The following is a 16301-nucleotide window of genomic DNA, read 5'->3' on the forward strand; positions in this document are numbered from 1 at the left end:
GGGCCAATTTGAAGAGAATGGTTGGTCACGTGGCCCACATCTGTGTTGGAAGCACGTGACATCGGTGCCCTCGACACAACCCTGCAAGTGTGCGCCAAAATTCCTCGGTCATTCCTCGTCCTGGCAATCTGCTCCAGTGACAACCCCAATTCCGATTGCACTGCGTGGCGCTAGTTTCACATTATCCACGCCATGTTTCAGATTGGATGGAACCCCCCTGGGATCATCAGGCACCCAGCAAATTCAACGTGCGGATAGGGGCGGTGTTGACCCTTGGCACACATCCCAGACACCAAATCCGATCAAATCACGGTGTTTCTGGATACTTTCTCCCCGGTCCACCTGGAAACCCACAGGATTTGCGGACACAATAACGCCGGGATCCTTCCCACCGGGCGCGATGATGTGCGTGTCTATGCGAGGATCCAACGACCCTCTGCGTCTTTGTCATTTCGAGGTTTCTATCGCTGGTGAGAGACTTTCGCTAATCAGGATCTCGGGCTATGGCACTCTTACTTTATACCCTGGAGTACAAACTAAGTGCGACCGCGCTGTGCTAGTGGACTAGTGTCCGGAGGATTCGGAGTGTCTCATGCGCACTGTGTACACCGTACACCGCACCCCAATGGAGGCAATGCTGGCCAAATGCCTTTCTAAAATCAGATGAGGTCCACCAGGAGAGGTCGAACATTTGAGCCATGGTCGAGTTGGGGGGGGGGGAGGGGGGAAAGCTCCCGGAGATACTGTGAAACTGAGGCTAAAAGAAGAAATAATCATTCAGGGGATCAAAAAGAAAAGTGGGCTCTCTAGTCATTCCATACCCATTTGGGCTGACGGGCAGTCCGGGATCCAAGCAACTGTGGCCCCCCTGAATCATTCCATGGACACGGAGTTGATATGATTTTATTGCCAGCTTTACATAAATTTACACAATCCTTCTATGCCGGGGTGTGTGGTACAGCCCTCTCCTTCGGCATTGAACCGCGGACTCGCCAGGTACTTGTGGCAGCGGATTTGTGAGAGCCTGTCCTTTTCTCTCCACCGTTGGACGATCGGCCAATGCAGCGTCAGGCCAGCACATCATTCCCGTGGCTCCAGCTGCCAGACCCATGGCGCGGTGGAGCTTGATGGGGGGCTAATACAAAATCACCATGGCCCTATGGGGATATTTGATTGAATATATGATTTGATATAAAAATATCTATATAATAATCTTGTATTGATATTTATATATAGGCATAGATATAAATAAATAGATTATCTATAAGACACATGGCCCCAGGGATCTGACAGGGACCTAGATATACATAGTAGGTAGAATATTAGATTAGAGGGGCATGAGCTCATGGCCACCGAGGCAGCTTTCCACGGATGATGCGCCCCCATCGTCACCTTTTTTTTTGGTCCACACTGGGACGCTGACGTCTCTCTGTCCAGGGGAATCAGATATCGCCGTAATCAAATCAAGGCGCGTATTGTCTGTCCCCACCGCGTTTCGTCTCCCAGAATTGGTGAATCGTTGACCTTGCATTATGTGGAATGCGTTTTGTGTACTTTCTGTTCTGTTCCTTTCATGACTTTCTTTCTTTCTTTCAATTCATTAATCATTTCGACTGTTTTTTTTTTCGATTCTCCTCGACTGACCTTGACCTGCATTCGACTTGCGTACTTAGTGGCTCTGCTAGCGCTAGTGTCGCGCTAAATCGATAAGGGGAACTTTTGTGAAGTGCAACGCTCCCCCCATTCTCTCTTCACCCTTCAATCTTCTCTCTCGGCCCTTCCTCGTAGTGCGCCCTGACTGTCTCTCCGATCTCCTTCAAACTCCCTCAACTCTCCCAGTCTTGTGTGTGGCGAGCCGCCTGGGAATCCGCGACCCTCCCAACCTCCCATCCCGCCCTGCCGATCATCAACACGCCGAAGAGGGGGCAAGCGACTGCATCCTTGACAAATACTCGAGTGGAAATCAACCAAGGCAATATCAAGGTGGCATTTGCACCTTAACATGACAGAGCCTCTGGTGAGTACTCGGGCTCGGCCGCGAAACACCCCCTCCCTCCCCTATTGTCTCTTCATCTTGTCGCCTTGTTTGGCGACAAAGAAGCGTCTGGCATTTTTGGCTCCGGTGGCGCCCCCCCTGCATATGTCATTGTACCATGCGGTTTCACCTCTGGTCTTTTTTTGGGTCTTTGGCGTGTGCCTTTCGCTTGAGTAACGGGGGCTGACCGTATAACCTCCCTTCAGATTCTATTTTCTCGATAACCTCTTTCATCTAAAAACACTGAAACACTGCGCGACAACCGCTTTCCTCTCTCCGATACCACGCCGCGAGGCCACATTGCCTCTCTCGATCTCACGATCAGACTGATCGCGTGCTTCCAACGGCATAACTGTCAGATCGCAAGTGGTCGACTGTGACCCAGGTACATTCCTCTCAACGATACCCCTGGCTGCCTCGTTCGATCCCATATCTGACCAGCGCCCTCGTACAACAGAACAAGCATTTCCCTCCGGTCAGGGAATTCACACGGGACCCCGAGGCCACCACGTCTCAACCAGGTCCTCGCCGAACAAAATTTGGACTGAGCCCTCCCCACTGCCCAACATGCCGGCTCGACACTCGACTGTGCCCAACTTGGATCTCAGCTCATTCAAGTCGGAGTCCAACAACGGGAAGCTGTCGTCTCCTCTCACGCCGAATGCTCACAGTTCCGACGGCCTAAGTCCCCTGACCCCGCGTTCCCCCAAATCCTCGTCGAGCTCCCCGCTTTTCAAGGGCGCGACCATTCGTCCCGTCACTCAAGACTCGAGCAGCAAGGTCAATAGCCCGACGTTACCCCCATCTCCTGGCACCACCGCGGAGCCTCCTACACCTGGTCTCACGGCCATTCCCCAGCACTTCCCGTCGCCTAAAGAGTCGAAACACTCGCGTGATGCGTCGAAATCCTTCTTTGGCAATCTGAAGACACCCAAGTCATCCCATAAGCCCCATCGGTCAGATAGCTCCGAAAATTCGACGGATCACCCAAAGAGTCGAGGAAGCTCGAGGGATCGCAAGGCCCAGATGGCCTCGAAACTCTACGACTCGTCACCCGATCTGCCCGGCACCATTGCTCGTGCAGATGAGAACGAGAAAAGTAAGTTCGCGCCTACGGGGATGTGTTTCTTCAGCACCGTATCTAACCAATTTATTTGCACTATAGAAGAAGGGTGTTCTGGACACAAAATTTCGCAGCAATCAGGTCACAAGAAACCCAGCACAGAACCGGACTCTGCGGCCCAGCTCAAAAGAAGCAAACCGCGCTTTGCGAACCTCTTGACACGATCTCGTTCAATCCGAGTTGACGAGTCTTCTGGAAACAGGGCAGCTGGTCGACGCCCGTCAACCGGCCTGGCAAAGCTAGAGGAGTTCAACCAAGGAGAGACACAAAACCCGCCGCAATCTGCCACTTTGCGCCCAGAGCATCCCACTCGAGGAGGGCTTACCCCCACCCCCGACCGACAAGCAGACACTGTTTCCCTGAGAAAAGAGAGAAGTCATGGGGGCTCCATCGTTCCATCGGGCTCTCTGAGCCAGGTCTCTGGCGCATCAGCGGCTCTGTTCAGCAATATCAAACAATCCTCGAGCGGCGCCGCAGACCGCATCGGCAAGGCAGGCAAGGGATTCTTCGGCAAAATCACTCGCAGTGGCAGCACCAACGAGCGAGAGTTGATCAACGATGACTCCTACGTGTGCTCGGTGATTAACCTTCCGTTGATCCAGCAGGCGAGGAAGACTCGTATTGCAAAAAGCTGGAAGATTGCCGGGACAAAACCGAATTCTGGATGCCCGCCTTGCCGTACCGTTCCATCGAGTAGGTCATGTCCCTTTCCTCTTGGCCATATGGCTTAGCGCTGACTTGTTCCAGCTATCTCAATTTCAAGGGCTGCGAGGAAGAGGGACTATATCGAGTACCCGGTAGCGGCAGAGAAGTGAAGTATTGGCAACGGCGATTTGACACGGAGCTGGACATCAGTCTCTTCGACGTGCCCGACCTCTACGATATCAACACCATCGGGTCCCTGTTCAAAGCCTGGCTCCGTGAACTGCCCGACGAGCTCTTCCCCAAAGCAACGCAAAACATGATTGCCACGAAATGCGAAGGTGCCACGACTGCCCCACAACTGCTCAAAGACGAGCTCTCCAAACTCCCGCCCTACAACTACTACCTGCTCTTTGCCATCACCTGTCACCTCAATCTCCTCCACTCCTATGTGGACCAAAATAAAATGGATTACCGCAATCTGTGCATCTGTTTCCAGCCCTGCATGAAGATTGACGCGTTCTGCTTCCAGTTTTTGGTCTGCGACTGGAAGAACTGCTGGCAGGGATGCTGGACCGAAAAGGAGTTCCTCCAGAAAGAAAAGGAGATGGACGAGCAGGAAAGAAAGGCGGCGGAGGAGAAAGAAGCTGCCAGGATCAAGGCCGAGACGGCTCAAGCTTCCAACGCTCATGAGAGAGCTGTCTCATCTGCCAGCAGCAACGATCAGGCCGAGGAACCTCCTCGTCCAGAAACCTCTCGCAGCCGCAAGGCCAAGCCGAAGAAGATCGAGACATCGCACACTCGGAGCGTCTCTCAGCTTCCGGAACTCGGACCGCCCCTCTCTCCTATCAAAATATAGGGGAGTTTCCTTTCGACATGCTTGTTTTGGACGTTTCCAGAGAGTCGCGCACATCTTATACATGCCTGGGTACCACTCGAGAAAAGCAATGATCTCGTGGCTAGCGGCTGGACCGATTTTTTACCCTCTGGCTGTGCAAGTCTGCAGGGTCAGAAGAGACTCGACAAGCAGCACTTGGTGTTTTCCTTCTATCCTCTCCTACACCCCCTCTCTTTTACTTTCAGCGTGACAATCACTTTCCCTCAATGTCCATCGAAATCTCTTTTTTCATCGACCTCGAAAACCCTCACCTGGCCTTGAACCCGCATTATCAAAATGCATATCCTGGCGTCTCCGGTATCGGCTCTCACGTTCCGAATTCCTCTTCCATTTGTATATCTTGCTTCGTCTCTTCCTCTCTTCTCGTACTTACACTGGCCTTGGTGAATGGTTAGCGGTTTCGTGCTCTGTTTGTTTTATGTCTGGTTTTCTCTCTTTGGCAGCTCGACACATTTCATGGCTCGACCACATGCTTTGATGTTGCGGCATTCCGAGATTCCCCTCTGCGATGAACTTGTTCCTTTTGCGTGTCTAGTTATCGTCTTCTTGTGTTTGTGTTTGTGCTGGGCGTTCTTATTGCAAGGATTGTACAATACTGGAGATGGGATGGCATTTTTTTGGTTCGATGAATGTTTGGTACAGCTGGTGGCTGGTAGATGCGATCTAAGTGCTTTTGGCGTGAAAAAAACAAGGTGCCCATCGTAGAAAAAGAGTAGACAAGACCATGACTCCTAACCCAACGCCAAAATCAAGGATGGTAGGGAAAAAAAGATCAAGAGACTGGGAAAAGAAACAGGCGGCGAGAGATAATCATCATCATCATCCATCTCAAGCACCTCCCTTCTTAGCCCGGCGGTCATTAGACCGCATCTTCCGCTCATTCCTCTTAATGCGGTCCTTCCTCTCAGTCCTCGACATGCCCCGAATCGAGCTCCCCTTAGCAGCAGCATCCTCCTCCTTCTTCCAGTCCTTCTCGGGGACCTCCACAAGCCACTGATCATCCTCCGCCTTGTTCTTCCCCTTGTACCCCCAGCGCGGCACCCACTCACCGGATGCCTCGTCATAAACCAGCTTCTTGCGCCGCTCCTTGTCCGCCAACGCCGCCCCGGGCTTGGTGTTGTATTTGCCGATCCCCTTCTTGCGTGCAAACAGCTCCCACTTCGTGGGCGGCTTCGGCGTCGGCAGCGGCTTGTGCCGCGGCAGCATGGTCGCTGGTGCTGGTAGGCTGAGGAGCACGCCATCTTGCACGGACGACTTGATCTCGCATGTTGTCAGCAGTTGGTTGAGCAGGCTCTGCGCGCCGTCGCGGGCTGTCGCTTTCAGTGAGCTGTTCAGCGGCTCGCCTTGTGGGAGCTCGAGTGGATTTGGGTCGTTAACCATCAGGTAGCCGAGGTCGAAGGTGTATGGGGTTGGCTTGGAGACGGTGATGGGACTAGGAATTGATTTGTTAGTTCTTGTTTCAGTTCTGGTGCATTGTATCTTTCTTTTTTCAGCTTAAGAGGAGTGGGCGGCATACAGTCTTTCCTGTTTGGAGCCCGATGCTGCTCCGGCATCGTTTGCCATTTCGACTTCTGTCATTGCGACAAATTATGGTGTAGCAAAAAAAAATGATATGGTGGGATATGTTAAAGTTGTAGCAGAGGTAACCGCGAGTCGGCAAAAAAAAAAAGTTGCGATAATTTGCAGAGCCGCTTTTGCATATTCTGCCGGTCGGCTAAAGCGGCCACACCGCCATGCCGGATGGAGCCACCAGGACTTTCTTGTCAAATTATTATGAAAGATGCTTCTTCTTGCTCTCCATCCCCATCCACACCCTCTTCCAACCCACCCCGTACCCCGTGATTGTCCCACACTGGCACGAAGTGCCAGTGTTCCCGACAAGCCCCAATGGTTTCCTCGTGGTGCTGGAGCTGCCTTTCGCGGCTGCGGCCAACACCGCGAGCGCTCCCTCCGCCGTCGGCCGCACCCCGGATAACGAGCGCCCCCTTCCACTCGACCGCGATTCAATTGGCCCAGCCGGCAAAGAAAAAGGGGCCCAGCTTGACCACTGCCAAGCACAGACAGGGACATCAGGTGCGAAGGAAGAATAAGAAGCCCGTCGAGAATCCAGTGCGCCCCCCGGCCGCCGGTGAACGCAAGGCTTTGCGGAAGCGCATCGTGCTCAGCAACCCCAATGCCCTCGAGGTCAAAGGCATGCAGGATCTGTCTCCAGGGACTATGATCGATGGCCGTCTCCGCGGGACGGTTCTCGGGCTGCCTGTGCCCTTATTGGATCAATTGCGGGCCGTGCAGGCGTTTAAGCCTAAGCAGGGCTGGTCGATATTCCGTCGGCCTGGGACCATCATGCGTCATGACACGATTGAAATGGGCCGCTTGTTTGAGAAGATCTCTGCCGACGGAGAGGGCGCGCAGAAGGGCCAGGTGGTCAAGAAGATTATCTCGGGCGCCAAGGGTACTGGCAAGACAGTGCATTTGCTGCAGGCCATGACTATGGCGTTCCTCAAGAAATGGGTTGTTATTGCGGTCCCTGACGGTATGTTGAGCATGATCTGTTTTTCTATGCGTTACTACCGTACGAAATGCTTGCTAACTTTGGAACCTGTACAGCCCACGAACTCGTGGCCGGCGTCTCTGGCTACGCTCCCATCGAAGGCACCAATCCGACGCAGTATACCCAGCCCGCTGCCACTTCAGCTTTGCTGGCCCGCACCGTCGAGGCCAACCGGGAGGTGCTGTCTAATCTCCAGGTCTCCCAGCAACATCCCGCCTTGACGGCACTCAAGCCTTCGTCGACACTGGAGGAACTTGCCAGCCTTGGGTTCCAGGATCCCGCCATTGCCTGGCCCGTTTTCCAGGCACTGTGGACCGAGCTCACCGCTACGGCTGCAGCCCCCGGCATGGAGAAGAACTTCCAGCCGCGCCCCCCGATGCTCGTGACCGTGGATGGACTCGCGCACTGGATGACCGACAGCGCGTACCGCACGGCAGATTTCTCCTTGGTCCACTCGCATAACCTCATCTTCGTGAAGCACTTCCTCTCGCTGCTCCAGCCGGGCCAGTCCCCATTGAAGAACGGCGGTCTCCTCCTGTACGCCACCTCCACCTCCAACAACCCCTCCGTCTACGGCCTCAATCTCGGCCTGGAGCAGCTGGCCGCCCGCCAGGCTGGCATCAGCCCGTCCTCACCTGAGTACCCGCAACCGTTCGCCTTCAGCGGCGTCGACCCCCGCGTCATGGACCTGTTCAAGCCTGCTGAAACTTCGTCTGCCAAGGAGGGCCCGCTCGAGGTGCAGACCCTTGGTGGTCTGACCCGCGACGAGACCCGTGGCTACATGGAGTATTTTGCTCAGAGCGGCTTGGTGCGCCAGGTTATCGATGACCATTGGGTGAGCGATAAGTGGAGTCTGTCTGGTGGTGGAATTATCGGCGAGCTGGAAAAACTGGGTCGTCGCGTTCAGAATGTGCAAACTGCCACGAACTGAAGATCGTCCTGGATACCTTGATTCTCTTTTCTTTTCCTCTGTTGTCTACTCTGGAAATCGAGGGAGAGCATATTCCGATCCCCTCTTGTGTTCTATAAGTGTTGTACTGTAAATGGGATTCAGGTTATTATTGTCTGTCATGCTTTCTCTTTTTTTTTTTATTTAAATGTACTTTATAGCCCCAAAATCGCGGAAAACCTCATTTTAATCTCATCACATTCATCATATTCATTGAACTCCCATCTTTCCCAACTTATATCCATGGATGTACCCTCCGGCTGGGTCCTTAAAAGATTATTGGGTTCACGATATAAAAGCCCCAGCTACCCACTACCAACGAAACTCATTGCGCTGGTTTAGCGCGTGGTGTATCCACCATTACCAAAGATAGTCTGTCCCGTAATCCACGCGCCCTCGGTGCACAGGAAGCGGATGATGGGCGCGATGTCCTCGATCTTGGTGAGGCGGTTGCCCATGCCGTTGGACTTGTGGAACTCGACGGCTTCGGGGGATTCCTGGGGATAGAAGAAAGCTGCATAATTAGAGCGAATAGTATGTTAGCCTTGTCATATTCTTGATTTGGGTATTTTCGGGGCGCCTGCTAATAAGAAGAATAAGAGTACTTACGCGTGTCCATGGGACCCGGGGCGACGTTGTTGACGCTGACGCCGCGGCCTTGCAGTTCTTTGCAGACTCCGCTGTTGTTTTATGTCAGCGTTCAGTCTATATATGGCATAGATCCCATCAGAAACTGGCAGTGGGGGGGGGGGGGGGGGGATACCGAGTGAAGTGCTCGACGGGAGCCTTGCTGCCCGCGTACGAGGTGTAGAAACCCGTAAAAGCGCCCAGCAGCGCGGTAACGATGGTGACGATCTTTCCGCCGTCGGAGATGTGGGCGGCGGCCTCCTTGAGGATGAAGAAGGCTGCTTTGGAGTTGACGCTGTGCTTTGTTAGTATTTTCGCATAACCCAAGAATAGATACAGATCGAATGTATATGCTTTGCATGTACATATACTCCAGAGTATATCCATGGATGTAGTGAAGAGTAGAACAAAAGGAAGAACATACGCAAACATCTCATCATACTCCGCCTCGCTAATCTCCGTAATCGGCTTCTTAAGCACCTTGCCCACGGTGTTGACCACGATATCCACCTGCCCAAAGTCCTTCTTGACGTCCTGGAACAGCTTGGTCACCGCCGCCGCCGAGGTCAGGTCGCCCTGGTAGAAGGCGACCTTGACGGCCGGGTACTTCTTCTTGAGCTCGGCTTCGAGCTTGGTCGCCTCGCCCTTGCTACTGGCGGAGCGGTAGTGCAGCGCGAGGTTGGCGCCGACGCCGGCGAGCTCGAGCGCGGTCAAGGCGCCGAGGTTTTGGCGCCGCCGGTGACGAGGGCGACTTTGCCAGAGAGAGCCATTGTGGATTTTCTGGTTCGTTTTTCTTTTTTTGGGGGGGGTGTAGATGGGATGGTGGACGGGAGTCACTGTGTGTGAATATACCAGAGAAATAAGAAATTTGGGACGAGGGGGTTAGAGGAGATTGACCGTCTTCTTATAATTTGCAGACCAGCGCATGTCTGCGCGGTCCTCGGGCTGCCTGATGTCCCTCTGTCCGTTTTCTCCGAAGCTGGTGCTCTTCGAATCATCGCCAGACGCTCGGGTTTTAGTATGTGATATCCTGAACGGGTAAGAGGGGGGCCGGATCGCTCCACTTGGATGTTGCGTGCCCGGCGTGATTGGCAACTGGCGGTGGATCTGGGATATCCTCTTTCGGAGGTGCGTTCAGCTACGGTGCATCATGACATCAGGACTCCCGGGGATTCGTTCATTGAGCTCGAATTAAAAGCTTGACGTGCAATGCAGGGAACTTCTTGGCCTGCGTGACGATACCGATCGCGTTGCTCGTCCCCACATAGATCCCATCTTTCAGCGTTGCCGGCAATCGAGGCATGTTGCAAAGTATGTTGTAATGTCTGATAAACTGGATCCACATACTCCCTCGCACAAGTGCAGTCAACAATAATAACAACAATAATCCGATGATTCTATGTACTGATGATGTGAAACCAACTCTCAACGCCTCTAACTTCATGAACTACCGAGAAAATGCCCCGGGTTGGGATCCGGCAACGGCTGCCCCGGCACAAAAGAAGCACCAGGGAAATGCAACGCCGATCCATGTAAAAAGGCCGAATTGCGATCAATCCATACCACAATCCGTCGAAGCAACCCACCCAGCCCAAGCGACGACAGCCCACCACGGAGAGAAACAGCGCGCAAGAGGCCGTTCATATGCACATTGTAAGCGTCCATGCTCCCAAACATTGCCTCGTAGCTCGCCATTTTCGCGATCGCGCCGACCAATGCATCGTTGACGTATTGCGATTGCTGGACTTCCAGGGCGCTGTTGATCGCCTGCACCGCTTCGCATCGCAGACCCAACAGGTTGAGCTTCATCTCATGTGGATCGCTCTGCAACGAAGCGTAGTGCGATGCCGCGAGCAATAAAATCACTAGGAACAGAGACGGCTCGGTCATCACGAGTGGGAACCACGATGTTCGCAGGAGGCCGCGGTTGCCCGGCTGGTCGAGCTCGGGGATATCCACGGCCATGCTGACCAGGTCTGGCGATCAGTTAGAGTAAATTTCCAAATTTTGATGGATGGTTTTTTTTATTATGGTGTTGCAACGTACAATGGTCCACCAGCAAGGGAATACACGATCTAAACGGGATCGGGTACGACTGGAAAGAATCAACCCGCAGTCCACCCAGCTGCGGCGGGATAGCAGCGAGAATTTCAAGCAGACTCTCAACAGGCTCGCGGTACTGAGACTCTCGCGTGAAATCTGCCGCTGCAGATTTGTGGCTCCGATCGTCGAATACCGGCGCTAGCTCGAGCTTAGGCTTGCGCAGGGCCGAAGCGCGGGCTTCGCTTTGCTTCCATTGATGGCGAGTGACGTGGGCCCGGATCTCCGGCTCCTTGGCGAGATGGAGTGCATCCTTGGGCTTTTTGACGTTGATGAAGACAAAGTCTGTGCCCATCTTGGGCTCGCCTGCGATCTCACCAGTTTCGCCTCGCGAGATCGGGTAGAATCATACAATCATCCTTTAGCGGTAGACGTGAACAAATGGGTTACTGACAGTCCCTGTGCAGCAACAAGGGAGGCTCTGGCTGCGAGGACGCGTGTCTTTGACTGGGGCACGATTTGACAGCCGGAAGATTGACTTCAGCAGATGATCTCAGCCCCACCTCGCGTGTGGGCTTTGTGATTATTGGGCCGAGGTATACCCGATCTTCTCATGGTTTGTATACAAAATAAGATAGAAGAAAATAAGGTAAATAAAGAGAGACGAGATTCTATGCATTGGCATCGACATCACGATTGCTTAATCTACCTCACGCATCCAGCTTCTTCGGGGCCAATGCCCGGGGCAGATCCAGGTAGTCAAACTTGGCCGCCATATTCAAGAAAGTCGAGTTACCAGGGTGCGACTCCTTGTTCTCGCCACGGAACAGGAAAGTGTGCGGGAATCCCAGATCAAATGGATAGGCCGACTCGATCTCCGCGACATCGGCATCGGAGAGCTCCAGACCCAGAGCCTCGATATTGCCCAGCAGGTGCTCGACCTTGCGGCCACCGACAATCGGGACAACATAAGGGGCCTTGCGCATCACGTATGCCATGGCCACACTCGTCAGCGCCGTTTGGTGCCGCGCCGCAATGCCATCCAGCACCTTGGACACGGCCACGTCAGTCTCGCTGGGCGCCAGCTGCCGGCCCGGGTTGCCGGACTTGGCGATCTCGTTGCGCTGGGCGGTTGTTTTGAAGGTGCCGCTGCCGAGGGAGCCCCATGGGCACAGGCCCATTCCTTCGGCATGGCACATGGGGATGATTTCGCGCTCCAGGTCGCGCTTGGCGGCATTCCATTGGCCCTGGTAGACGGAGAAAGGGCGGAGGCCGTGGTCGCGGGCGTCTTTTTTAGAGTGTGAATTAGCATGCAAAAGACAGGGTCCTGACAAGGGTATGTGTATATACTCGACGGAAATCACGTACACTGGTTCGCTCGGCTCACCACCCACGCCGGCGTGTCGCTGATTCCGAGGTACAGCACCTTGCCCGCAGTCACCAGATGGTTGAGCGAGGTCATTACCTCTTCGATGGGGGTGCTGAAATCCCACCAGTGGACGTACAGCTGTGGTATAGGCATCAGCTTTTGGGCATTAGCTGGAGTCCGGGATAATGTGATATCATACCAAGTCGATGTAATCCGTCTGGAGATTCTTCAAACTAGCCTCTACTGACAACTTCAGGCTCTTCGCATTGTTACCCACAAAGTTGGGCTGGAGCTCCGAGGGGGCGTGCAAGCGGAAACCCGAGGTATACTTGGTGGCCAGGACGATCTGATCGCGCACCCCGCGCGCTTGCAGCCACTCACCCAGCCAGATCTCAGATTCGCCGAGGTGGTAGTTGTTAGCACTGCAAACAGGAAAAGAAAATCAGCGATGGTGATCAAGTAGCAAAAAGATAAAATTGAATGAAGCCACGCACGTGTCGATGAAGTTGCCTCCGTTCTCATAGTACGTGTCCAGGATCTTGAACGAGGTCTCCTTGTCGCATTCGCCCATTCTTCCTTGCCTGGTCAGTTGTCAGTACAAGAGGACTGGTTTAGTCCCAAATACACCTGAAGAAAGGTGTATTTGGTTGTGCTAGAAAACTCACCAGCCTGTCCCAAAGTTCATCGTTCCCAAACACAGCGGGCTCACCTTGATGCCAGCCGTCGGGGCCAGCAGCCGATAGCGGCCGAGGAGAGACTTGGGAGCTGGAGCAGCTTGCATTTTCTTTGCGTGCTTGTTGATTGGGGTGGACAAATTGAGAGAAAGTAGAAGTTCAGTGTTACGGCCAAAAATTCAACGGCGCGATGCGACGGCTTTATATAGCTTCGTCCTGCGGGGTATCTGTGACATACCATGCACATTATTAGCTAGGTGACATTGAATTTCCATGAAGATTATTAATCGATGGAATTGAAACCGCTTTTTGTTTTGTCTTTTTTTTTTTGCTTAAATCCGCCTGCTGACGGATTTTGGACGGTGAGCTTAACTCCGGACACGATTCATGTTCAACCCTAACCTTGGAACGCCTGAAGCACCCGGCACTTGGTTGTTGGATGAATCGAGAAGAAATCGCGCAATGAGAATAGAAATTCCAATAAGCTCAAATAGGTTAAAACGAAATAAACAAAGAAGAGTAAAGTAAGGCAAAGCACAGCAAAGCACAGCAGAGTAAATACAAGTCAGCCAACGTAAAGCAACCAAAACAAACCCTACAAGCATTTCACTCTTCGTCACTACTAAACAAAGGCCCTGACACTCCTAGCGGCTGCTCCTCTAATATCTGATCTTCCCCGAAAATGCGCCTCCTCCCATCTATCGGATATTGGGGGTCTATCTCTTGATGAATCGAGCCTGTCTCAAGATGAATCAAAACCCGGTCCCCTTGAACATCAGCCCATTCAGTGTCGCTGAGCTTTCGGCGTTTTGCGCTCGCATTGGCACCCTGTGTGGGAGCCGGCCGAGGGTCTTGGTCTGCAGGCGGCGTGCTTGGACGTGGAAGGTTGTCATCGCATTGAGGACAGTTACAAGACGAACCAAGCAGCCACATCCCTCGGTTATCAGACTTGAAGTCTCCATGCTGGTATGAGACACGGGTCTCCTCGCCAGCTGCGATGTTCTTCAATGCCCATTTAACCACGCGGTTAGGGACGTCGTCATCATAGCCCCATTCCGCGTTGCGCACATTCAGGCAGGAGTGGTTGAACATGCTGAGTCCCGGGAAGAGATACAGGTTTTTGAACGTGGGGTCGAAATCCTCAAAAGAGTGATTCGCGAGAATCCGTTGGTTTTGCTCGTCGGGATGGACAATATTCTTGTATTTGTCGGCGGGTTGCATGTCCGGCACCACTCCCCGTCGAGACTCCTCCCACGGCACGACGTTGGCCAGCAACTTCCGGAGCACAATCTGAATCACCCACGTGTCAAATGAGAGGTCGCGGAAGATGTCCACGCCGAGATGGGCCAGGTGTCAAAGGGCACCTGGATGTTGGCCGCCATGGTAAACGGGAACCACTTATGTCCCCGCGCCCTCGAAGAGATCCCCGGTGTATCGTCGTCGAGAAGTAGAAGCTTGCTGATCTCGTGCGCCAGAAGACCCGGGTCTTTCTTGCGGCGGCGGAGGGTGATCTCCAGCACGTTCCGCAGCAGCAGGCTCAGAAAAGTCCCGTGGTGTTCGTTGGTATGTGAAATGTGCTCCCTATCCATCCAATTATAGAAACAGGGCTGCATGGCGTCGTGTAGCCAGGCCCAGTCCCCCCAGCAGCTATCAAAGTGGTACACATCGCGTGCAATCTTCAGACATGGTTGCGCTGAGGTATTCGCCGCGTCAAGCTGGTAAGAGTTGCAAAAGATCACTCCGCTGCTGTTCGCCCCGCGCGTTTCCACGAAAAGACTACCTACAAGCTTTCGGGTCTGCCCCGGCCTTGATGGCATCCTTGTTTGCCTTGTAGGCGTCGAAGGTATTTGAACCGATGCGTCGCTTGCAGTTATCACACCATTCCTCGTTTGTAGTGGTGAGATGCTGGTCCTTTTGCATCCGGAGACGGTGAAGATGACCCCGGATTACAGGCTCTTCGTAATGGATTAAATCTCCCTTTGCGATATTAACCGTAGCAAAGAACCCCAGCTCGCTTCGGCCATCGCCGGGTTTCACTTCACAGACTTTCGCCCAGGGGGTTGAACCAGCGGGATCGGGGTCGAAGAGGCTGAGATTGATCTTCTTCAGAATGTCCACATCGGTGCGATCAAAGTCGTCAGCATCGTATGGATATCTACGCCAGGCCCCAACCCATCCCTGTCGTCTCTCGTGGAAGAAAAGCCGGCCATTGTCTTTGTCTTTCTCCCAGCGCTCCTACACAGGCATGGTGACCTCTCTCCGCGCTCTGAGGACTTGAAAATCACGTTCGCCCCTGAGAGTCATCTTGATGATGGATTCAAAGTGGGCTTGAAAGTCGTCCCAGGAGTTGAGAGCGGCGAGACTAAGAATGATGATATGCTCGAGTGCCCTTAACAGGATGTAGGTGAATTCATTGAGGCCGCGTAACCTCAGCAAGCGATTGATCTTCGCCTTGCGACTATCGTCTTGGGGCACCGCGGTCAGATGCTGCTCGACGGCATGCCAAGCTTGTGCATACAAGTCCGGCTGCCGAGAGTTTTCGAAACCGTCCCCGAGGACGTCGCAAAGAAGCCGTGCACGATAGGCGTCCCCAATGGCCAGCTCAAAGTGCCCGCGCTGGTTATGAGCATAGGCCCGGCTCAACCAGTACGTGGGGTTTTACGGGCTCATCCGCACTGCGAGTGTGTACATGTCTAGCGCAGACTTGTTGGCACCGCCCATGGGCACTAGACATTTTCTGCCAGTACATGTGCTTCCCATTCGGCGTGTTTCGGCAGTGTATACGGCCGCTCATCTTGTTGCTGCCACTCGGTGCCTAGTTCTTTGTCGGGCAACGACCACAAGTCATACGCCACCTTTGTCTCCGTCTTGGAGACAAACGGGCCGTACTCGATGTCTTCAAAGGTTTCCGGCCTTTGGGTGAATGCCGGTGGTCGGATGATCGATTGAATTGGACGGTGAAAGCCCCCTCGTGGTGTGGAGGTCCAATAACCATCCATTTTAGAAAATCATGGACCAGCGATGCCGTCGATTGGATTGGAAGAAAGAGTCTGGGGATCGTAAGGGAGTATAGAAAAGTGCATTGCGGTAGAAAGAGACTCGGTTCAGCCGCAAGGATATAACAGGCATTTGGTGCTGGGGGCATTCTGCTTCAAAGAAACAAGTATCAAAGACATATATCCATGGAGGTTATTTTTGGGTCTTTGCCAGGACTCAACAACAGATCCATGGATGGTCACACTCAACAAAGAACCGCGATTCTCTGGAAAGTGAAGTTTCAAAGAGAGTCATGACTCGCGAAGACGCTTCAGCCTTCCACTGCGCCTCGAGGTGGATCTCCCAACCGTTCGCCAAGACTCGACTCTGTTGACGATATTATTAGCATTCTGGACC

General features: G+C 53.4%; 7 protein-coding genes across 7 annotated transcripts; 2 read left to right on the forward strand and 5 right to left on the reverse strand.

The window, feature by feature from the left end:
- Positions 1-2602: 2602 nt before the first annotated feature.
- NUU61_006922 (uncharacterized protein) lies at positions 2603-4659 on the forward strand (the record flags this gene model as incomplete). Its single annotated transcript, XM_056657449.1, has 3 exons — positions 2603-3134; positions 3201-3855; positions 3906-4659. 3 exons carry the CDS (start codon positions 2603-2605, stop codon positions 4657-4659), a joined length of 1941 nt encoding a protein of 646 aa, XP_056510249.1.
- Positions 4660-5526: 867 nt separating this feature from the next.
- NUU61_006923 (ribosome biogenesis protein RRS1) lies at positions 5527-6276 on the reverse strand (the record flags this gene model as incomplete). Its single annotated transcript, XM_056657450.1, has 2 exons — positions 5527-6130; positions 6215-6276. The coding sequence occupies 2 exons, from the start codon at positions 6274-6276 to the stop codon at positions 5527-5529; spliced, it is 666 nt and encodes a 221-aa protein (XP_056510250.1).
- Positions 6277-6585: 309 nt separating this feature from the next.
- NUU61_006924 (mitochondrial 37S ribosomal protein mS29) lies at positions 6586-8180 on the forward strand (the record flags this gene model as incomplete). The annotated part of the gene is made up of 2 exons (XM_056657451.1): positions 6586-7231; positions 7306-8180. 2 exons carry the CDS (start codon positions 6586-6588, stop codon positions 8178-8180), a joined length of 1521 nt encoding a protein of 506 aa, XP_056510251.1.
- Positions 8181-8536: 356 nt separating this feature from the next.
- NUU61_006925 (uncharacterized protein) lies at positions 8537-9595 on the reverse strand (the record flags this gene model as incomplete). The annotated part of the gene is made up of 5 exons (XM_056657452.1): positions 8537-8712; positions 8808-8878; positions 8962-9120; positions 9250-9524; positions 9578-9595. The coding sequence occupies 5 exons, from the start codon at positions 9593-9595 to the stop codon at positions 8537-8539; spliced, it is 699 nt and encodes a 232-aa protein (XP_056510252.1).
- Positions 9596-10265: 670 nt separating this feature from the next.
- On the reverse strand, positions 10266-11220 carry NUU61_006926 (uncharacterized protein; the record flags this gene model as incomplete). Its single annotated transcript, XM_056657453.1, has 2 exons — positions 10266-10801; positions 10872-11220. 2 exons carry the CDS (start codon positions 11218-11220, stop codon positions 10266-10268), a joined length of 885 nt encoding a protein of 294 aa, XP_056510253.1.
- Positions 11221-11575: 355 nt separating this feature from the next.
- Positions 11576-13015, reverse strand: NUU61_006927 (aldo/keto reductase; the record flags this gene model as incomplete). The annotated part of the gene is made up of 5 exons (XM_056657454.1): positions 11576-12153; positions 12234-12372; positions 12434-12656; positions 12729-12815; positions 12900-13015. 5 exons carry the CDS (start codon positions 13013-13015, stop codon positions 11576-11578), a joined length of 1143 nt encoding a protein of 380 aa, XP_056510254.1.
- Positions 13016-13514: 499 nt separating this feature from the next.
- On the reverse strand, positions 13515-15907 carry NUU61_006928 (uncharacterized protein; the record flags this gene model as incomplete). The annotated part of the gene is made up of 5 exons (XM_056657455.1): positions 13515-14198; positions 14273-14646; positions 14693-15063; positions 15148-15546; positions 15636-15907. The coding sequence occupies 5 exons, from the start codon at positions 15905-15907 to the stop codon at positions 13515-13517; spliced, it is 2100 nt and encodes a 699-aa protein (XP_056510255.1).
- Between the last annotated feature and the right edge of the window lie 394 nt (positions 15908-16301).

Source organism: Penicillium alfredii, assembly GCF_028826965.1.
Source record: "Penicillium alfredii strain IBT 34128 chromosome Unknown utg000009l_segment0_segment0, whole genome shotgun sequence".
Classification (NCBI taxonomy): Eukaryota; Fungi; Ascomycota; class Eurotiomycetes; order Eurotiales; family Aspergillaceae; genus Penicillium; species Penicillium alfredii.